General features: G+C 39.0%; 2 protein-coding genes across 3 annotated transcripts; both read left to right on the top strand.

Moving 5' to 3' along the window:
• Positions 1 to 3,986: 3,986 nt before the first annotated feature.
• Positions 3,987 to 4,916, top strand: LOC123754594 (serine/threonine-protein kinase meng-po-like). Its single transcript, XM_045737067.2, has one exon. It carries the CDS (start codon positions 3,987 to 3,989, stop codon positions 4,914 to 4,916), a length of 930 nt encoding a protein of 309 aa, XP_045593023.2.
• A 3,161-nt stretch (positions 4,917 to 8,077) lies between these two features.
• LOC123754402 (NFX1-type zinc finger-containing protein 1-like) lies at positions 8,078 to 21,385 on the top strand. Of its 2 annotated transcripts, none has more exons than XM_069326483.1 (7): positions 8,078 to 8,212; positions 10,967 to 11,156; positions 14,030 to 14,186; positions 15,315 to 15,424; positions 16,559 to 16,779; positions 17,120 to 17,361; positions 20,075 to 21,385. In XM_069326483.1, the coding sequence occupies exons 3-7, from the start codon at positions 14,138 to 14,140 to the stop codon at positions 20,800 to 20,802; spliced, it is 1,350 nt and encodes a 449-aa protein (XP_069182584.1). In that variant the 5' UTR covers positions 8,078 to 8,212; positions 10,967 to 11,156; positions 14,030 to 14,137; the 3' UTR covers positions 20,803 to 21,385. The 2 variants fall into 2 exon arrangements, with proteins under 2 accessions (XP_069182584.1, XP_045592741.2); XM_045736785.2 differs by having other exon boundaries at positions 8,083 to 8,361.
• Positions 21,386 to 23,687: the final 2,302 nt, after the last annotated feature.

Genomic DNA, 23,687 nt, shown 5'->3' with positions numbered 1-23,687 from the left:
CAGATCTTTTTCCGAATCAGACTCCTCAATTTCAACAACATGCAGCTAATATCCTGTAACTCTATCATCGTTACTTAGTCTCAGAACATTACAGTTGATGCATATTTTATAGTATGTTGCCCAAAACTGCATAATCTAAATGGCGCCTAACACGACTAAAATGTACAAGTGCCTGAAGATGTATAACAGTGGGAATTTGAATTATGTGTTAAATATGTCAACACGAATCAATGGATATAAATTGGATAAGTTTAAATTTAAGAAATAGAAAGACCTGGGTAAATAATGGTTTGGAAACAGGATTGTTGCTTTGTAGAACAGGTTATCGTTTAACATAATAAACTTCGGATCACTTGATTGATTCAAGTGACAAGAGAGGCCACATAATACAGCCCCGCTCCTGTGCCACGTAAGTCCACTACGGGCTCACCATAGCCCGTGCTACTCGGAACATTTTGTTCTGAGTAGCTGAATCTAAAATAAATACTTCATATTTATATAGTTTAGTGAAGTTTGAGTTTAGTTTAGTGAAAATGAGTTTAGTGAAAATAAAAAGGAAGTTCCTCGTATGGGCCAACAAGCATTTGCATTTTCTTTGATTCGTGTGTTATTATTATCAAGAACAAGATGAAGAATAAGATTAGTTCCATTCACTAATAACGTTAGTTGTTTAAGAACATAAGAATGAAGGTGACTGCAGAAGGCCTATTGTCCCATACGAGGCAGCTCATATTTAAATCCACACTAATCTCATTGTCACCCCTAATTCTTCACCTTTCTAGAGAATGTAAGTTCTGTTAATCTTTCTTCATATGCAGGTTTCTAGTATTTTTATTGGTATTGTTTCTAAAGAAAAAAATTAAGCCTCTTAATAAGATTTTATTAAGCCTTATTATGCATTTATATTTTGAAACTGGAATGATATTTAACAGATAATGAGCCTTAGTTTACCGTAATGCTGAAGGGTGTAATGTTCCCCTGACACGAGGATCTATCTTATCTTGAGGTTATGTTGAGTTGATTTCGGGGCTTTAGTGTCCCCGCGGCCCGGTCCTTGACCAGGCCTCTGACCTGAGTGAGGTGACGCCGGTGGTCATAAATACCCGGGGCGGCTTTAGGGGCAACCAGTAGTTACTGAGTGACCTTGGATGAGGTCGTGTCGTCTCCGTCTCCCGTGGATACTTACCTGCTACAGTCAGCGTCTTCTCTCCCAACCATTTCTTCTGGTATGGTAAGATTTACTGTTTATAACAGATATTACTTGCGTAAAATTCCTAACCATATCAAGTCATATGTGTTGACCAAAGCACACACACTAGAAAGTGAAGGGACGACGACGGAATGGTCCGTCCTGGACCATTCTCAAGTCATGTGTGTGAATCATTATTAACTAGAATTTACCCAGATCTCTCTTAACTAAACTTATCCACTTATCCACTAAGTTAGTTAACTTTAGAAGGGACCGAAAACGTCGTCGTCCCTTCACTTTCTAGTGTGTGTGCTTTGATCAACACATTAGACCCTTTAACTAAACTTATCCACTAGATAATGAAACGTCTTTATAACAGTCCAGGACGGACTTGTCGCTTCTCCAGTTTCTCATGTGTGGCTTAGTCATCATATCTTCAGCCGCGTTATTGTGACTCATCGTCTGCATAAACTTAAAGCCAGTTACAGTTAGTCTCTATTGCTTCGTCTTGTATTTTGTGCTGATTTAATACCTTATTAATATTCATACCGTCTTTGTCCATGTATCCACTTGTTCACTTCTATCTTGACACCTGATTCTAATTCCTTGAATGATTTTATTATTTCAAGCGTAGGTTAGACACGTAGAGTTTAGGATGAAGGTAACTGCTGAAGGCCTATTGACCCATACGAGGCAGCTTCTGTTGCCATCTCATAATGCATCTCATTATGCACAGCTGTTTTTATAATCTCTTTATAAACAGAATCAATGTAAACATTATAAATCTCCTTATAATCTTCTGTTATATTTTGATCAGACCACACACTAGAAAGTGACGGGACGACGACGTTTTGGTCCGTCTTGTATAATCTCATGATCCCAATTTCATTAATATTTGTCTAAGCAACCCTTGAAACAATCAAGGGTTTCAATGCATATTTGTAATTATTAATTTATGCAGGTTTATATTCCCAGTATATCGTTCTCAGAACACAAATTTTTGGATCAGAATCCAGCGATTCGGATTCGTATTCCTGAGGTTCAGGGTTCGATCCCCGATGGAGGCGGTGATAAATGGAAAAACGTTTCTTTCGTCCTGTTATCTAGCAGTAAATAGGTATCTGGGAGTTAGGCAGCTACTACGGGCTGCTTCCTGGGGAGGGGGGGAAGGTCTAACAAAAAGGAGGCCTGGTCGAGGACCGGGCCGCGGGGGACGGTAAGCCCAGATATCATCTCAAGATTACCCAAAACATCAGCTTGGGTGGATGTGGATAGGTGCCTCGTGAGGTCCAATGTGCCTTCTGCTGTTGGTTCCTTAATGTGTTGAGTAAGAGAGCAATCGTCAATTAATTCTAGAAAATCTTCTGCTTCATTATTCCCTGTCTGTTAAACCAATTTATTTCACTAAATCAAGGCAATCAGACTTGAGAATGGTCCAGGACGGACCGAAACGTCGTCGTCCCTTCACCTTCTAGTGTGTGGTCTGGTCAACATTCTTCAGCCACGTTATTGTGACTCACCGCCTGCATATTCCACTAAAGTTAAAGTCACCCCATGGCAAATACTGCTAGACTTAGATGCTCTAGATATTTCATCCCATAGATGCTTTGCTTCTATCCTGTAAGTTTGGTGGCCTGTATATAACTCCTATTATAAGATTATTTGCTTTTTCGTTTAATTCTATTTAAATGCTTTTTCGTTTAATTCTATTCAAATAGTTTGTGTGGCTCAGTTTTGATTCCCTCTTTGAGACTATATTTTGAATTTTCCCTAATATAAATGGCTACTCCCCCTCCTCGTCTTATATATCTATCTGTGTGAAATAGTTTAAATCCATTTTCAGCTAATAGTTCTCAATTTTCTACATTCATCCACGTTTCGGTAAGTGTAATAATTTTTTTTTTGTGCAGACGAACATTTAAATCGTTTATTTTTTAGACTTCTGCTGTTAGTGTAATATATCCTAAATGTATTGTTATTTTGAGGCCCTTCTCTTTCCCTGATCATTTTGCTAATTTGTTTCCCCCACAAACCCATACTTTTATTACCTCCTTTCTCCATATCCATTCCCATACCACTGTCTACTAACAGTTTAAACTGTTATATTATATTAAAATGTTACAAATAATGAGTTTGTTCCCATTTCCACATGGGAATGACAATATCATTCATATTGTCATAATATCATATGAATGATATTATGACAATATCATTGTCATAATATCATATTATTATGACAATATCATTGTCATAATATCATATTATTATGACAATATCATTGTCATAATATCATAACATCATAATTTAACACGGCATTGTCATAATATCATTTAGCTGGAATTGATGATATTATTAACAACATCATCAATTCCAGCTCCTGGATAGCAAACCCTTAACCTGTTCCCCCTATCTCTGGCACAAAAAGTTCTATCCAAATACCTCACCTGGGAATCTCCCACAACCAAAATTCGCTTAAGTACTTCCTATACTTTTTGAGCACTTGGACCTGCTCTTTGTTGCTTTCCCCTTCGAACGCCCTGCAGGCTCACCACATCACTCGTCCTCCAACACGGCAAATGAGTTAGAAATCCTTAGGATAGGAAGCTGTCAAAATTTTCTTAAGACCACTGGCCTTTATGACTTTCCAAAATGAGGTCCCAATATTTCTGCAATATATAATCCCAATTGAGTAGTAAAGATCGATACAACGCGCTTTTTTGTTTGTATATTATCTGTTATGGCCAGAGTTAATGCAACAGATGATGGTTTATTATATGATGTCTTATTTTCAGATAAGATGGCTACTAGCAAGAATTTCTTCGAGGACTATATACCGAAGTTCTCGCCCTCTGAAATGTTCGAAGAGTTCTCTGACTTGATCTTCCTGGCCTCTGGAAACTTCACAAACATATTCCTTACCACCGACAAACATACTAATGGCAAAATGGTCCTCAAATGTGCACGAAAGGAAGCCACGAAGAAGGATGAATTCCAACGGGAGTTTTACTACAACAAAATGCTTAATCCTCACCCCAATATTACGATGTGTTTTGGTGACGTCTTTGAAATCTGTGGATATTATGTATTCGCTCAAGAATTAGCTGCTGCAGGGGACCTGTCAGAGCTGCTCACCCGTGGTGCCCTTGAAGAGCGACAGGTCTGGTATATTGCAGAGCAGCTTTCCTTCGCCCTCGAGTACATGGACGATAAGGGCTTGGTCCACTGTAATGTGTGCTTAGAAAACATTCTCGTGTTTCATGCAGAAACATGCCGTGTTAAGTTAAACGACTTTGGGCGAACGACGCAGAAAGGGAGTGTGGTGAAAAGTTTATGTTTGCAAGATTCGTGGGCGCCCCCGGAGGTGAGGCGTGTCTCACCACCGTACGAGGAAACTTACCATGCCCACCCTTCACTGGATGCCTGGCATCTGACTATCCTCCTCATTGTTTGCTTGACAGGATCGTATCCCTGGTGCGCCGCCGACATTACAGATACAGTCTACAGCTCCTGGCTGGCGTGGACCTGGCGTAAAGCGTTCACCTTACCGTCAATCTTCAAGCATTTTACTCCTAGATTTTTGTGCCTTCTGAAACGGTTGCTGGAACCCAATCCCAAGAAACGCATCTCAGTAAAGAAGATCCATAAATATGTTGGCGATTCTTGGCTTAAGAAAGGCAGTGACTTACCATCTACTGACATGACATTATCAGCAAAACTAATTCGTTAGCTGTTGTAGTCTGAATAATAAACGCATTTCAAACTGTAATTTATTATATTTTTCAACGAATTCTTTGTTACTGTAAAATAAATAATACATTACTAATGTACTTTTAGTTCGTAATAGTAATACTTTAATAAAAATACAAAATAAAGGCTATTTTACTCACCTTGTTGTATTTGTAGGGGTTAAGCTTCAGCCCTTTGGTCCCGCCTGTAAGTAGTTGGAGATGTTATGATGTGAACGAACAAATGAACACTGGAAAGTTTAATATATCAGCCATATATATGTACATTGTAGAGTACATGACTTTCACCTGGACCTGTATATTTGGTAATTATATTTGGGGTCTGAGCTGTGTATCATCCTGTGTCAGCATCATGAGCAAGATGATGATGCCTTCATCATCCTTGATGATGATGTAGCAGCATCCTCAGTATGCTTTCAACATATTAATCACCTCCTACGCTCGACCTCCAACATTTCTCGCTGATGTGTAATATTTATATAGGAATCTGCAGACGGCAGATTCTGTCTACATTCAACGCCGAGACTCCCAATCTTGGGGGGGGCAAATGACGCCGACGTAACGTTGATGATAATGATGACAATAATCCTACGAATCCTCACGTTACACCCATTCATTTACCTAAATATCCCATTTTATTATATTATATTTAACTATATCACATCTAACATTTATGTCCCTCCTTTCTAGAGTGTGTAAAGTAGACTGTCCTAGTTTCAATAACTCGCGATGCCAAGGGTCAACAATGTTATCTTTCCTTGTCCACCTTCAAGGCGATGGTCATTCCCCAGAACTGTACACCCTGAATATGGCCCAGTAAGATATTGCCAAAGCTGAATTATTTTGATTATTACAATATAAAACTTCCCATCCTCTCTCTGCATCAGTATCATTGTTGTTGTTAAACATTTAGCTACTTAGGACGAAGTGTCCATGTAGCACGGGCTATGGTGAGCCCGTAAACTTCAGTATAAATAATCAGATGGTTTGTGCGCGTATATTGTACGTGTTTAAAAGCGCTGAGATTAGCTTTCTAAGATAGGGGGAGGAGGTAAGATGTTATCAGGGCTTTGCAGCGTTAGGATGTGAAGGTCACGACCTGACAAGGTCAAGTGACGATCTGACGACCTCTTAATAGCCATATTAGTGATGGAATTAGGTCACCACTAATTCCGTTAAGCCTCTTTACAAAGCCATTTAACCCAGTGATATTGGTCGGTTACTTATTCTAATCGTATACCACCCAATACTTTTCCATGTCCGTCCCGAATTTGAATAACTTCTCCAGCTAATCGCCAACGTTATGATTCTCGCCTGGTCTGATAGCTCATACATAAATTGCCATCTACACTTTCGTGGAAATAAACATTTCATTCACTTGGACTGAATGGGTCTCGAACCGTGGACCCTACCACGCGAGGCCGATGCTCTTTTAACTCAGCTATTTAGTTTATTGTGCACCCCATACTCATCCTGTGAGCGGTAGCACAAAAAGCATTACAGAGGGCACAAAAGGTCTTTTGATCTTTAATTGATCTATTAAAATGGATCTAAGTTATATAAACCACTGCTAATGTTCAAATTACTTTCTTTTGTAATCTGTATCAAAGTAGATTCAATTATGTTCCTGTTATAAGTGCTTTTACAGTTCGTTATTGAAGAAGCCATCTCCCAATCAATTTGGTGAGCATTTTCTGACAGATGAACAGAGCATTAGACAATGGCCAATTGTCTAATGCTCTGTTCATTGTCAGAAAATGCTCACCAAATTTATTGGGAGATGTCTCATTTGGACTAGGCTATTTCTTTTGATTACATCTTGCATGTAACCCCAAAAGTAAGTGTTTATCACATCGTGTTTGCCAATAGTGGTGCCACCGATCGCGTTTGTAAACATTGTGACGCCACCCGCTGTGCTTGCCAATAGTGACGTCACCAGCCGTGTTTGTCGACAGTGACGTCATCAGTCGCCCGGTTACCGCACCAAAACAAAACAATGCTTCCTCTTCTGGTATGGATTTTATTTTTAGCCACATACTTAGTACTACACGATTAATAATCATCTTAGATTATTATATAAACAATTTCATCTATCCTTCACACCTTATAGTTACAATGTCAGCTAGTTACAGAGAAAATGCTATTTCAAGATATATACATTTGCAGTAAGTCATCATACATTAATGGTAGGTCTTATCGCTATGCTCATATTTCTCCCCTGATATCCATCATCTACTTGAAAACCTCGACTATCGTCTTCCTTCCGCCACTCTGGGAAATGCAGGATTTTAATCCCTCCTCGTATGGAAGGGCCCATCAATCACCAGGGATTAGTACGGTCATTTTACGTTAGATATCCTCGAGGGCTGAAATCCTGTAAGATGGTGACCAGAATTGAACGGCGGGGCCGTTCAAGTACAAGCGGGGCCTCGTTATCAACTTTGTAATTAATTTCACAGTTCTTTACCAAAGTAATATTTAAGTACAAAATTCCCGCCTCCCCGCCGTCCATCGTGCATTGGCCAGTACACATCATTGCCAGTTGTTTACCTTGTCAATTATTTCCCAACTGCAATTTTAAACATTATCAATTATTTCCCAATTTTAATTTTTTTTACATAATCAATTATTTCCTAATTGCATTCTTGTACATTATCAATTATTTCCAAACTGTATTTTTGTACATTATCAATTATTTCCTAATTGCATTTTGTTACATTATCAATTAATTCCTAATTGCATTTTGTTACATTGTCAATTATTTCTCAATTGCGGTTTTGTACATTATCAATTATTTCCCAATTGCAATTTTGTATATTATCACTTATTTCTCACTCGTAATTATTTAGTATTGTTAATTGTTATTAGATAAGTTACACATGTATTATTATGGATTGATACATTTAATTTGTATTTCTTAGTTATGCGTTTAATTGTGCAATAACTGGTTTCAATAATTTAAATAATCCAAATTTATTTCCCCATTCTAAAGTTAAAGTTTCGCTTGAAATGTACTCGCACACAAAAATGTCATGTTTCTCACCTATCTGTGCAAACGCACTGAGAATTAACAGCATTCGACGACCGAAACGTCGTCGTCCCTTCACCTTCTAGGGAGGGAGTTCTCACTCCCTCCAATCCCAAGAAAACAAGCAAACGCCACACTCCACTGCCGAGCTGCTTGTCTACGCAGCCCTCCCTTCCCAGAGAGGGGGAGGGAGGAGCCCCAGACCTTCCAGCACCGGCTACTCAGTCATGCAGTTCGTTAGCTAATGTGGTACGGGGCAGACACTTCTCTGGCCTCGGTTTCCAAAGCAGTGTTTTCCTTCGTGGCGACCTCTGCAGTGTTGTTGTGTGTGGTGGCCAGGTGTTCCTCATCACTTCCGGGGCTGCATGCGCTTAGAGGCTTCCTTCCCTAGGCGCCCTGTGAGTACTGCCCTTGCGTGTTAGGGTTATCTTCCCTGGTGCGTTCGGGACACCATTTCCGACAGGGGTTCTTGCTGCTCGGTATTTATCCTGCCCTTGGGGCCAGCTGGGATTTCGTGGCCCTTGTTTGGCCATGGGTAGAGAGTGGTATTGTGCTGGTAAGGGCATCAAGTTGTTGTGCAGCCTGCCTACCTATGCGGCGGCCGGTTCCTGTTTCCTCTTGGGACGTTATACTTTTACGGGGTTTTTCTTTTGTTTTTCTTTTTCTTGCCTGGTGTGGCTGTCGTTCCGCTTATAATATTTTGGTGGCCCTCTGTTAGGCCCCCGTGATTGTGCACGTCGCAGGGGTTTCAGTGTTTTGCTCTCCCCCTTGTTAGCTTTGGGTATTAACTAGTTAGCAACACCTTGCCTGGGCTTCCCGAATCAGCTAGCCTACAGGTCCTAAAAAAACCCTGTCGGGGCTCGATGTACCCCTAGATGTGTCTTCCGGGTTCCAGCCCGCCTTGTGCAGGTTCGATGGTGTCTGTGTGCCCTTGTCTCAGGGTGACGGTCACCTCTTTTTCCTCCATCGTGCTGCCTGTTGGGTCAACGACACCTTGACCCGGAGTTTTGCGAGTCGTGTTCTCTGCTTGTTCTCCACTACTATTCTGATGTCATTACTGTTAGAGTACAGGCAGCTTCCACATTGCATGCTAGATTTAGGTTGCGGCAACGTGCTAGGTTGGTTTCCCACCTGGATGCCCCGGGGCTGCCCCATTTTGGTTAGGCGCTGTTCGCCCTTCTTTTTTCCCCTCCCTTTTCCCAGCTTGTACCGTCAGCAGGTTTCGGAGCTGGGGGCGGAGTTCAGTTGGTGCTGAGACTCTGGTGGTTTTGCGGGGCTGCCCCGTTCAGGTTGGGGATTGGAGGGAGTTGTTCGGTTTTAGTTGTTAGTTTCTTACCATGTGGGGTTTGTTTTGTTATGCCTACCTTTCTGGATGCCTAACCCCAGTCGATGGCAGATAAGGAAAAACCCCAACCACAGGGGGATGGGGGTTTCCAGGGCCATTGCTCCCTGCAACCTCTCTGAAGGGGCCAGGTTGTGGCTCGTGGTCCTTGATAGGTCGAAATCTATAGTTAATGCCCCGGTCTAATATATCACACATTAGCCCCTATAGTTCCAGCAAGCCTCGTAGCCTGGTGGATAGCGCGCAGGACTCGTAATTCTGTGGCGCGGGTTCGATTCCCGCACGAGGCAGAAACAAATGGTCAAAGTTTCTTTCACCCTGAATGCCCCTGTTACCTAGCAGTAAATAGGTATCTGGGAGTTAGTCAGCTGTCACGGGCTGCTTCCTGGGGGTGGAGGTCTGGTCGAGGACCGGGCCGCGGGGACACTAAAGCCCCGAAATCATCTCAAGAGAAGCCTCCCGGGCTCACCCAGAAAATGCCGTTTCATTACATTCAACTCTGGTTTTATTGTTCTAGTTATCCTTAACTGACTAATAACGGACAGACATGGTAAATTATTGGTCTACGCAGTCTGCTCACAACTGACTAGTCGCAGTTTGATTCCTGCCCATTATTCAAATTTTTTTTTACACCTAATGACTCTGTTTACCTAGTAATTAGGTACCTGGGAGTTAGTTGACTGTCATGGGCTTCATCCTAGTCATCCTTCATCCACTCGTCAGCCAGTGTCTAGTTGACCTTGATAAGTCTATTCACAGGCTTCCTGTTCGTGGCATTTGGAAACCATATTTATAGGCTTAACCTTCACACTATTAAGCTGGGAAATCCAGCTCTGATAGCCTTTTTAATATATAGATTTAAATAAAAAATAAACTGAATAATTCCATATATAAAAGTTTTTGATTTATTATGGCAGCAAGCAGATATGCTGAAACGGCAGAAAGCAATGAACAAATCCACAAGGGCCGTGACGAGGGTTCGAACCTACGTCCAAGAGAACCTACGGCTCTTGTGGATTTGTTCATTTGATGCATCACGCTATTGGGATTTCTGTGTGTAGTGGCAAAAAGTAATGTTTAAGTAGTAAGTAAAGTGTAAATGTTTTGATAAACAAGTCTAAGTTATAAAGGAAAGTTATATTTAGAAAGACATACTAGTTCCAGGTTGAATTTTGTGAATATGTTAACAGGGCGTTGAAGAGCTTTGAGATTGTGGTCGTGAGACGACCATTCAGTGCTAATAAGTGTTATTAAATATGCATGTCGTCCAGGACTGCTTTCTGTTAGCAATTGAGTTATCATACATAAACTTATAAATAATATGTCTAAACTTCGTTGAAGAGTGTTGCCTAATTGCCAAATGATTCAATTTGAAAGTCTTCAACAAAAATCTGTACCGTGTGGGGCATCAGGATGCTATGTTATCTTAGGGAGTGACCAAGTGACAACTCTGAAAGCAGAATTTTATTATACTGATGCCTTAATTTCCATCAGAATTAGGTTGCTTGTAATCCCTTCAATAGAGCATCGTCAATCAAGTTTAGATATGAGAGAGCAAAATCTAAAAGGTTTATTTAGACTTGTGATAAGTTTGATAGTGGCATTAACAGTATTGTTCTAATTTATTTTAGCATGTCATAAAATACTTATTAATTTTTCAGATGGAATGTGGATTACCAGCAACAGCTAGCAAGTGTCCGGGAAAGTGTCCCAAAACATTACCATGTGGGCATCCCTGTAGACAACGCTGTATGGATGTGTGTACTACCAAATGCACCGAGCTTGTTACCTCGACCACCAAGTGCCCTAAAGACCATTTTATCAAGCTTCCTTGTCATTTAATTGGCGAAGGTGTGTAACTGCTGTATTGTACATGGAAAGTATCCATGAGGGTTTGCAAATTCTTTGTATATGGAAAGGTTTCTCTGACTGCTAGCAAGGTAAACTGCTTCACCGGATGGGTGCAGTTTTGTTTCTGTTGTCTTAGGCTCAAGAAGTTTGTCCAATATTAAACATAACCAACTTTTCTACAATCATGTTCATTCAGAATGATTATTTTTATCTTCTGTTCATGAGTATTAGCTATTATAATTCTGTTCCATTCTGACCATTATAGTCGATATTTGTATAGGCTAATCAGAACCTCAAAATGTTATTTATAGGAAAGATTAGTACGCGTATAAACTACCCAAAATTTCTTTTGTATATACAGTAGTAAAAAAAAAAAGGTAACATGCAGATACACGTACTGTACTCTAAAGTCAAAATTATGCATCATCTCGATATTTACCCGATTTACATGAGGGCGACTTAACACTAGTGGCCTCGACGAGGACAGGAAGCTGGCGGCTTGTCGAAAGTCCTACATTTGCCTTGATGATCCAGGTGGATTTTTAAACCTAACAGAGTTTTGGCGTTTAAAGTGGTAGGGTAGGCGGGTAGGCGTTTCCAGTGGTCTTTCCAGCCACTTTTTCACCCTGTGGGTGAAAAAGCATCAGTTCTCAGTCCTACATTGAAGTTTGTTGAGCTTGAAACCGTTGCTCGTTGACCTTTTGAAGAAATTGTCAGGATCAACATCCTCTACCTTGTTCAGTATTTTAAAATACTGAACTTAAAATAAAATAAAATTTTAGGCTTTATTTAGGCTAATAAAATATGAGGCTTTTAAAATAATTTAAAAGCCTCAATGAGATCCGCCCTGTGATGCCCGGTTTGCAGTGTTGTTAAGCTTGTGGCCCCTCAACCGTTCCTGATACAAGATGACTAAGCTCTGGAAGGAGTTTTGTTGGCCGGTGTTGCAATTTCTCCAGAGCAGCTATGTCCTACTGAAAATGAGGTCTTTATTCTTGAATACAGTAATCCAAATGGGAGCGTAATCCAAACTCTTTTCTTTAAAGTTAATGGTATCCTTAATTATTCCAAGGGTTTAGCTAGTTTTTCACTTAACCCCTGCGTTGTATACGATGGTTGTGTATGGTTACTTGGTTTCTGCAGTGTATGCATATACACTGGAGTCAGTTCTGAGAGTTATCCTAGTCCCCAAGTAGCTTGTGCAACTGTTTCTTGAACACATCCACTTTTATTCCGGCAATATTTCATGCAGACCTTGACCTTGAATATTCAGATATGTAGGCAACTGAGTATGAAGTTGCCGCATGACACAACCATACTCCTGATGTATGGTTGTGTCTCTAACCACTAGAGGTCTCTTGGGATAAAATGGTCATGTTTTGAAAAATCTCTGTAACCTTCTGTTGCCACATAACCTCTGTAAAGGGGACATGTCACTCACACTCCCATCTTACCACTCAACCCTCCCTCATGACTACACTTCCTCTTCAAACTGGATAGTTATGGATTATCGGATGATATCAGTGATAATTAAACTACTTGTGAGAATTTGGTCTCCACTGAATGAACTTAAGTAAATAAAAACTATTTGCATATTTTTATATATAAATAATTATACAAGAAGGTACATTGGGTTTAAAAGAGTATTGATGTTTTTTCATTCTTGTAAAGTCACTAACACATGCATAGCCTTTTGGGCAGGACCCTAATCTAACAGATAATTTTAATTGGGCAATTTCTAGCAAAATTGATAAATGTTAACAGGTTCATTTTAAGAAAATTTGATGAATATTAGTAGGTACATTATAGTAAACTTTGAGGATTATCAACAGGTATATTGTAGCATAATTTGAGGATTATTTCTAGGTACAATGTAGTAAAATATGCGTTCAATATAACAACTATAGTAAGGTTGATCAAACCACACACCAGAAAGTAAAGGGACGACGACGTTTCGGTCCGTCCTGGACCATTCTCAAGTCGATTGTGAGAATCGACTTGAGAATGGTCCAGGACGGACCGAAACGTCATTATTCCTTTACTTTCTAGTGTGTGGTTTGGTCAACATATTTATGCCACGTTATTGCGACTCCTAGTCTGCAGCTATAGTAATGTGCTATACAGTAACAATATTTTGTGACAGCAATAAGTTGGTGATTGTGGGTGAAAGTTTTTTTAGTTTAGTTCATTTATTATGCACCCCATACCCATCTTGTGGGCGGTAGTGGAAAGGGTTACAGAGGCACATAATGGGTTCAGTCCCTGAGCCCATTATGTGCCTCTGTAACCCTTTCCACTAAGCTGGATGAGATGATGTGATTTACCCACAGATGCCATATTTATATATCCTTGATAAGGCAGCATGATTTGTTTTCATAATTTCGTTGTAATCTTCACATTTTTTCAATAACTTCAATAATGCCCCTGTTCACCTGGCAGTAATTGGGGTTCTGGTTGTTAATCTATTAGCAGGTTGTGTTTGAGGGGAAACAGGTAGGGATCAGACTTAGGTAAGTTAGGGGAAGAAAAAGATGTTAAGCTTGTTAACAAGAGTGAGAAGTTTTCTACTCCTGTACTTTGTAAAAAAAAAGTAATTTCATTACATTCAATTCTGAATTTGTATGGTATCTGGGTAATAGTATCTGGTATTAGGGCAGTATTGGTATACCCCTAGTAATGATAGTGATATTAAATGATATCAGCATTGTCATCATCATATATTGTTGGAGTTAATTATTACAATATTGTTATCTATATTGTAGGTGTAGGTTATTTATATATATATATATATATATATATATATATATATATATATATATATATATATATATATGTATAATATAACTTTACAATGTTTTTTTTTTAATTTTCAGTGAATGGAGAGGATGCATGGGAATATTGTAAAGAACCATGCGGTCAGGTCCTGAATTGTGAGCATAATTGTTTAGGCAATTGTGGGCTCTGCTTTCAGGGACGGATTCATGTCTCGTGTCAGCAACCGTGCGAAAAACCGCTTGTGTGCGGACACATGTAAGTATTTCCAATTTTTTTGTCTTATAACTGTATGTGTAGGCAAAGAGACGTGTGATAATTAATTACTATTATGAGTTAATAGTTCCCATGCAGGTAATTTCCTTTTTGCAGTCCCCATATGTACAGCAGGTCTTGTAGCACCTACATATTGCAGTGGCTCTCTGCTTTCCAACCCATATCCATGCTGTAAGTTCATTTGTGGCTAGGCAGATGAATAGAAGTTGCATGGTTTGCTCTATATAAAACACAACAGATGGCAAACAAGGCATGACAGGGTCTAATACACCATTAGGCAGAGTCTCATCTCTGCCAAGTGTCCAGCAGAGAGAATATCCAGTTTTTTAATGTCCCATAGTTCTGGTATCCATGTTGGTCAACCAAATGGGATTACACTATGTCCAAGGAGGATTGGCAGACAGGTGGCATAGTCTTATACCTGTAGACACCTTGGTTCGACACCTACATTGACTCACTGTTGGTCAAACAGTTACTGCTGCCATGCACAGGAAAACAAAAAAAGAGTCGAGTCCAATAACTACAGGGAAGTAGACCACCAGTACAACTTTGTTTCTATTGGTAAAATCACTAGGCACTTTCTCAGGAATCTGGGTTTCAGGCTTACCAAAACAACAAGAGACCCATTAGCAGCCAGTTTCTTTTTCCAGCACCTTAATTTAGTGTGGCAATCCAGAGGGTAAAGGCCATCTGCATCCTTGGCTCTTTGCTTGTTTATGATATGTTAAATTGCGTGACAATTTTCTCCTGATGACTGCTTGATCAAGGATATCAGGAGACAGGTCACTGTGGCATGTCATAGTTAATGTTTAGACTAGGCATGACTTTTGTTTCTTAGAGTAAGACTAAGAAGAAGGCAGAAAGGACTGGATGCTTTGTTGATAGTGTCAGCTGATCGCTACTGTTACTTTGTCGCAAAGTTTGTCTTTATATGATGTTTTTTGTGTGATTTAGATTTATCCCTGCACAACAGGCACAACTGTGTAGTATTGTTCAGAAAAGATGACAGGTAATTGTGATTAAATTGGCTAAACAAATACATTCAGATCTTTTTAATTATTTTGAATCCATGCTATTGCTATACGAACACAATATGTTTGTTACTTGCAGATGCAAGCATCCTTGTAGTACAGTGTCCTCCATGCCAGGAAGAATGCCAGTGGCGCTGTACACACAGTCGTTGCCGGAAGATATGTGGTATTCCCTGCACAGTATGTAAGGTGAGAAAAGTAGCTACTTTGCATTAATCAGCATGTAATTATTTGTTGAAATGGAAAGTTTGTTCGTGAACCGACTGACATTGTTTGTTCATAGAAGCGTACATCAGTAAAATTAATGGATGTTATTTTTATTTCACACTGAAACACTATTTTGTTGTCTGCTTAATTTTACATTATCTACACATTGAATTCTTTTGTCAATATCACCCCACTTCATAATATCAAAGCCTGTGCAGTATCACCATAGGCCATAATACCAAAGCCTGTGCCATATAACATTAGGACATAATGTCAAAGACTGTGTTTGAGATATTGAACCTGGGACCTTTCGGCTATGAACCAACTGTACTAACTACCTCGTTATAGTGTGATTTTTGGGTGGGTGGGTGATGGTGTGTTGACAGGTGGCAGTAAGTGGGTGTGAGGATGGTGGCGAGTGTTCCCGTCAACCCGGCGAGTAACGTTAACATTTGGACTGGGAACCGAACACATCTCACCGACTCACTTTATTTCCATGGATGAAGCAAAGTGATAGTGACGGATAATGCTACAGTAATATTGACTAGCACAGACCACTATAAACGTTTGACAGTTTTTTATAAACCAAGAAGGAACTTAGTTAGCAATTTGTAACTACTTTAGTAGGCTAGGGGTTAGGTGGGCTATATGTGAGAGTGTAGGTAAATGTTTGCGGTTGTGAGGCTTGTGTTAAATTATGCTTGACGTTGCTAAGGAGGATAGGAGAATGCCATTAGTGCATATTACATAATAATAGTGCATGTAATTTAAATTATTGGTTACTAAATACCATATAGCAGAAATGTGCTGTTTAACTCTTAAGCTGCACTGTTATTTAAAAGTACTACATTAGGTTATAAAGCCTAATGTTATAAAGCCTAATGCTAAGACATTACTGCAGTACCGTACCAAAATCCGGTTGGAAAAAATAATCAGGAAATATGGAGGGACCTTTGACATGCCATGGGCTTCCTGTCTCCGTCATGCCCACTAGACTGATGGTGGCCCTCAGGTAAATTCGGGTAAATACAGACTCCCACTCTATACATATTTACATTTGAATCTAATTTCTTTAAAAACATAAGTTTGACTAAATCTAAAATTTTCATTTCTCAGATGAATTGTGATTGGAAGTGTAAGCACTTGAAATGTACGAAACTTTGTGGTGAGAAGTGCTCAAGAAATCCTTGTGATCAGGCTTGCCCACTAAAACTGAATTGTGGCCATCCATGTGTTGGCTTTTGCGGTGATCCGTGTCCACCATTGTGTCGGATTTGTGATGCAGAGGAGCTTACAGAATTTATATTATTGGGTTATGAAGAGGATGCTGATGCAAGGTGAGTTTGGGCTGTTCAGCATTTTGTTATACGCACATCATAAAGTATTTTGTGGTATGTTACTGTCCATTTACTGATTCAATATTTAGTGTATTCCATACTGTGTTTATATTCTTTGACATCTCATATTTTATTCAATATGTTCCCATTAAATAGTATTGTGCAACTTTAAACCTGTATTTGCGAATGATGGTGACCTTCAATAGATTACTCTCATATTTAAATCAAATTCATGGAAGTTACAAACTCTTACATGCAAGAGTACTTTACCTTGTGAAAAAAGGCATCAAAGACTTTAAAAGTAATTTCATAAAAAATTTCAATAACTACAAAATTTCAGATTTGTGCTGTTGGAGGACTGTGGCCACACTATTGAAGTTCAAGGCCTGGAGGGCTGGCTGGGCCAGGAAACTGCTGAAATTGGTATGAAGACATGTCCAAAGTGTCGAAAACCCATCTACAATAATCGTCGCTATCAGGACGTGGTACTTAAGACATATGAAGCTGTTAAAGATGTCAAGTACAGATATAAATCTCAACTCAAAGGAGTAGAGAGGAAGGAAATTGAATTGATATTGAAAGGTAAGACTTTTTTCATTGGTTATGTTTTATACTTCTGGGGTATATTTATTTTCTGCCAAAAGTTATTTGTCCCTTCTTGGTTTACATGCTGTTCTTCTGTGATCAATTTATTTGTTGCTGGGATCTCCTGCTAGGATTGTGTGGGTTAGTCACATCCACCTATTTAGTCACTTTTTTCATTATTGAAGGGATCCTCTGCTGACAATAGAGGTACTGGGATTTGGAAAACACAGTTTTATGTCAACCCTACTTTGAAAAATGAAAAACCCACTACCAACCCTGGTAGTATGTTACGACCCTAGGTTCCTTAGTTGGAAACCAGAGGTCAAATTGAGCTTTAAGTAATTACTTTACATTAATTGATAGGATTAGATCATTGTGAGAAGGATAGTTCATTAACAATAACATTTATACTCTGGCTCTCCTCACTGCTGATGCATTTTTGTTCCTATCTTCCTTGCCAGACGTAAGACGAATCTTGTTTCTCAGAGAGCATTAAGACTCTGGGCTTGTTGATTATTAAATATAATATTGAACTAATTATCAACTATTCTTAGAATGATTAAAGTAACTAATAATGACTGTCTGAGTAAACTTGGGATGATGTCTGCTGAACGATCAGCTGATTATCCTTCCGGCAGCCATCAGAGGAGGAGGCAGGAGGACTCTGGGTCGCTCACTTTAGTGCTGGCTGTGGTTGGGTTTACACTCCCCCTCCTGTACTCCTTTACTTTCTCTCTTTCCTTACCGTATCCTGATTCTCAATCTACAAGATAAGTATTGTATAATGTGTACCGGTCTCTGGCAAAAGTGTGTAGTAGTTTGCCTGAGCTAGTGTTTATATTCCTCAGATTACTCTAGGTTGTGTTAGTGTAACCACTCGTGCTCAAGTTGTTCCCAGGCTACCTATAGCCTTTGCTAGTGCCCTATCCAAGTAGATTTTACCCTAGTTTTGTAATTGTAAAACCTTGTATCCTGCCTGTGTGGACCAAGGCGTTTAACGTAAAGTAGAGTGATAAAGTAGTTAATGGTATTAATGTATATGGGGGGGTTATTAGAGGGTTTAATAAATAAGGTATAAGAAAGGAGGTTTTCTTTAATCCTGCTGAGTGCGGAATAGGGGATCTCCTTAGACTGCGGATATAAACCTAACCTAACTCTTAGTATTTATTGGGAATATTCTTCCCTGGGGGCCGGGGCCTTCCTAATTCCAGTATTTTAGGAACTCTTTTAATCTTGTACCATTGGCCCTCTCAGTTTAATCACATACTTTTCCATAACATAGTGAATTTTTCGTCTTCCACGGGTATCTTTTGGTATGAGGCAGCCGTTTGCTTCCTTTCTGTGCAGCTTTTGTGTCTCTTGATTTCCGGGGTATTTAGCTCTGATTTTGTTGTTTATGTACAGATTGAAATTCAGATCTAGAGCCCAGCCTCATAGCTATTGTACCTGGTATATTTATACTTACATATTTTTCTGTGCCTTTTGTTATATTTGCTGTTGAAGCTATGAATGGTGGTTGCTTGAAATTGCCCCCTATGGTTCAAGCTTCATTCCTTCATTCTACTTGTTTCCCACTCTCACTGCATATGAGCACGTTCTGTTGATTCTCATATGTGGTTCTGGGACTGGATGGGGTTTGGGATCAGTCCTCATACCCCTGTCAGGTGCTTTAGTTCTTGGGGTGTTGGGTCTCAGCCTACCACACCTGAATAGCTGGACCTCTGCACTTCTTTTCTGCCTTTTAGCTCATGTTTTTATTTTGTGATCCCTGGGTCATTTTAGATTTTGTGTCTGGATGTTATCCTAGTTCTTTTCTTATTAGATTTTCTAATGGGAATGCCAGAGTAGCCTTCATATTTATGCAGGAGTTGGCCCCTTGGTCAGTTGTCCTGACTCGCTTTTCTGGTTGGCATTCCTCTGGGCTTCGTTTTGGGTGTTGCACCAATTTCTTTTGCATTAACTTCCAGTTGGCTTATGTATCATGTGTCACTACTCTTCCTTCCTGCCTTGAATGTTATAACAAGTAGAGAATACATCTACTTGACTTTCTCTACTTTTGCCACTATTTCATTTATCAAACGGCTGATCTACTTTTACACTGACTGAGTACAGGTCGTGAACAGGAAGGCAATAAAGATAATCAGTAATTAGTTATTTTAATTATTACTAAAATTTAATTATATTACTGATTTTCTATATTATCTTCCTGTTCACGACCTGTACCCAATTTTGTGTGTCTTATGTAATACTCTTGTTTTACAAAGTAAATTAATTATACACTAATAATTTGTAGCACTTTTAATCTGTACAGCATAAATAATTTATAAATATTAAAGCTAAAAAAATACATTAGATAATCAAAAGAATATTGGTTAAATTATGCCGTATTTACTTGACAATGGGCTTGCCCTATCCATTTTTGACACTCTATTTTAATGTATTGGATGATGTATACATTTACTGTTTTGGAAAATATTCACAAATTTGAAAGTGCACGTTGACCAGACCACACACTAGAAAGTGAAGGGACGATGACGTTTCGGTCCGTCCTGGACCATTCTCAAGTCCACGTGTGTACAATGTATCATGATGTAAAGTCAAAAGCTTGATTCTAATAAATCATCATTCCAAATCAATTTCATTATTCCAACTTTTAGCACTGGATTAGATTCGATTGTAATAATAATAATATTACCTTCTATATCCACAGATCCAAAAGTTGCTATTCACTTCAATTCTCATACCACAGAGTTACGCAAGAAACTCGATATGGGGCTTGTTGCTACCCCATACTGGGGTCGCAACATATATGTTAATGAAGGAGAACTGAGGCTTATCCAGTTTCAATCCCAAGTCCTTATGAAGGCCACCAGAATCCTGATGTCTTCGTCTAAAGGCAATACCACAGATATCGTTCAAGCACGAAATTACATGTGTAGATTTCGGGCAGCACGTCAGCTGTCTAATCATGAAATTCGATTACGGCCAAGGGTGGCGGCAATAGTTAAACTTGTTATGGTGAAAAATACAATTATTGCTCCTCAGATGGTTGGTGAGGTGAGCTGTGAACTGGAGCGTCTTATGATTCTTCCTGCTTATTGGACTTTTAATGAAAAATGTATCAATCATAGCAATGATAAGGTTAAGGAAATCAAGGTAAAGTTGGAGAAGCTAATGGATCCTACAATCAAATTTAATGCAGAACTAGATACAAAAATACGTGCACTTTTGAAAGAGAGTGAGGAATATGTTGGTGGCTTGGGAATTAATGAGAGCGAGAAGATAATGATCTTGAAAGCTATGGGGCTCAAGCAGGGGCATTGGTACAAATGTCCAAATGGGCATGTGTACTGCATCACCGAGTGTGGGGGAGCAATGGTTGAAAGCAGCTGTCCCGATTGTGGGGTGTTACGTACTCCTAGCAGAATACGTATATAAATTTAAAATAAATATTATTTTATTTTATCATTGCATGTATATGTACACACATTGTGTTTTGGGTAAATTGTCGTGTGGTTTGGCAGCGTCAGTGGACAGGAGAGCGGTTGTCTCTGCACACGTCTATTACTTGTTTGATACGGGAAAGCTGGACCTGTTCAGTTTGAGAGTTCCAGATGTCACTTTTATTTAGTTAGGAAATGTTTTATATACTGTAATTAAACAGGTGTCATTGTACTTATATATTTTGTAAGTAACTATTATATGTAACTTGCATTCTTATGTGTTTTGAGAACAAGTGGTTGTTCAATTAGTTTATAATATTAAAAAGTCCTTAGTTTCCATCCCTCATCCTGGGATGAGGCAGACGGGAGGTGAGAATGTGGGTGGCGACAGAGCGAGAGTTCAGTAGCTTCGGGGAAACTAGGAGGAGTAACAAGTGGGAGATAAGTCTGTTATTATTCATTTGTTGCCATAATTACTATTATATATATTGTGCCATGACTATACAATCATATTCTATAAGTTAACTTTACCATCTGTGTTTTTATATTATACTGTTTTGAATATATAGCTATCATATTGTGTATCTATTCTTCAGTCCTAAACGAAGATTGTTAATTATGTGCTCATTACCTATTAAGGGGTTATACTGGTGATTCGCTATTGAGAACAGCAGTTGTGTCGTATCCCTAGATGTAATTAAAGTTTGGCTGCTGTAGAGTCACGAGCCGTAACGTACGATAGGTAACATGGGGCACAAATTGGAGGGGGATCACACAGGCTGAGGAGTGATAATGCTGTGGCAAGTGAGATGGATGGTGCACGGCATGGGGCTTGGTCCGAGCATAACAACATGGGGAACTTCAACCTTGATGGTATTTAATTGGGTGTATATCTTTGCACTATATTTATATTTGCAATGGATCTTCTTTTTAATTGTGTACATAACTTCAATGTTTGTTCTTTTAGCAAATTTACATTTGGATTTGTCTAAAGATATGTAACAAGGTAGATGGTAAAGTCCTTGGCGTTCTCATCGATAACAAGCCGAATTTCCACGGCCATATTCAAAATATATCAAAGTTTCTAAAACTGTTGTCATTCTTTCTAAGATCAGATATTATGTACTTCGCCCTGCCCTGGAGACGCTTTATTACTCTCTCATCTATCCTTATCTCAATTATGGTATTTGTGCTTGGGGTTCTACTATCCAAAATCATCTACGTCCTGTAATTACTCAACACAACTATTAGAACAATATCAAACTCTGGCCCCAGACAGCACTCGGTACCCGTAAATCTTTGAATATGATAGATATTAAGTCACTGCACATCCTCTTAAGTGCACTCTATATATTTAAAACTCTGCACTGTAATGTCAATCCTGATCTTAAACGCTCCCTAGAAGGTTGTAACAGAACCCATGGGCATCACACCAGAAACAAATACCTCTTTGATATTCCAAGAGTGCGCCTTAACCAAACTAGAAATACTCTACAAATCAAGGAACCCAGAATGTGGAATGACCTTCCCAATCATGTCAAAGGCTGTACCCCTCTCAACCAGTTTAAGAGAAAAACTAAGTACTACCTAATAAGCTCCATGTAACCTACCTTACCCCCATAAATGTCAACCCATATCTTTCTATTTTCAATAAATTTTCAATATGTATTTTTCAATTTTCAATACTGTTTGTTGACCAACTTGTATAACTGCTTGATTTCCGCCATGTTCCCTCCCCTCTTTTTCCCCTTTTTCAATTTAATTTATGCTCTGATCTCAATTAGTATTAAGTTTTAGTCTGAGTGTTTTTTCCCCCACACCTTGCCCGGAACGCTGCGCGTATTAATGTCTTTAGCCATAGTATGTACTAGCTCTATCTATAAATCCAACATTATATTTGTAACTCATCTTGTATGTATGTACTTTTACCTGCTTAAACATTTGATTTGATTTGATATGTTTGGCTATATGAACTGGCAGAGAGCACTACAGTGCTCTCTGCCAGTTCTCTACATTCTCTCACTACAATGCCTGTGATTTAATATAGTTTTTCATTAATAGTGTCTGCATTTGAATTGTACCTGTTATTTTTGTTAATCTTGCATATTAATTCTTAAAACAATTTTTAGTTTCCAGGTATTGTCAGACTAGAAAGTAGAAATCTTGTAAAGATAATTTTATATGATCCTTTCAATTACTATCTCATAAAGGCAGTTCAAATGTCTGGATAAAATTCTTCTTAGGGAAAACAAAATCATTTAAGTTTTTTTCATTTCATCACCTGCTAGGAAATGAGACACAAAGCTACAGAAAAAGTGTTACGCGCTTTTAACAGGATAATTTTGTAGCTATTTCACTATGATGCTCCCTAAGGCATCCTGGTCCTAAAGAATTGGTTCATGGCAAGTTAAATTTTGCATTGGCGCGTTATGAAATTTGTTTATTTTATATATTCTATATATAATACAAGGTACAATGGGTTATGAAAGTAAAGATTTTGGTGACTGAATGGTACATTTCTGCAAAACAACTAACATGCATAGCATTTTCAGCAAGTCTTAAAGCTAACATAAAATTTGCAGTATATTTTAAATTACAATGTGAAACAATCAATCTTAAACAATTATCAATCAATCATAAACAAGAAATCAAATTAGTGACAGTATGAAAGCTCTGTCCAGTCTAGAGTGGCCATATAAAATTTACGTGTAAGCCTTTTTAAGCTCTGTCCGGCAGCACAAGAGTAGTCAAACAGTGCTCTCACAAATCACAGGTTGGCCCACCTGACTCGTTTCCTCCAGCAACCCTGACCGCCATGATGCACTCGCTTAATTGGCGCCAGTATCTTGCCAGAGGAAGCATTTTAGTGTTCTGTTCTAG

This window comes from Procambarus clarkii, chromosome 18 (assembly GCF_040958095.1).
Source record: "Procambarus clarkii isolate CNS0578487 chromosome 18, FALCON_Pclarkii_2.0, whole genome shotgun sequence".
Taxonomy (NCBI): Eukaryota; Metazoa; Arthropoda; class Malacostraca; order Decapoda; family Cambaridae; genus Procambarus; species Procambarus clarkii.
Note: the sequence above shows the minus strand (reverse complement) of the source record. Positions and strands in the feature narration are given on the sequence as shown.

Coding starts and splice junctions, on each gene's coding strand:
- LOC123754402 (XM_069326483.1), top strand. CDS start 14,138: ATGTCTCGTGTCAGCAACCGTGCGAAAAACCGCTTGTGTGCGGACACA. Junction 14,187..15,314: donor CCGCTTGTGTGCGGACACAT/GTAAGTATTTCC, acceptor TGTTACTTGCAG/ATGCAAGCATCCTTGTAGTA. Junction 17,362..20,074: donor AATTGAATTGATATTGAAAG/GTAAGACTTTTT, acceptor CTATATCCACAG/ATCCAAAAGTTGCTATTCAC.
- LOC123754594 (XM_045737067.2), top strand. CDS start 3,987: ATGGCTACTAGCAAGAATTTCTTCGAGGACTATATACCGAAGTTCTCG.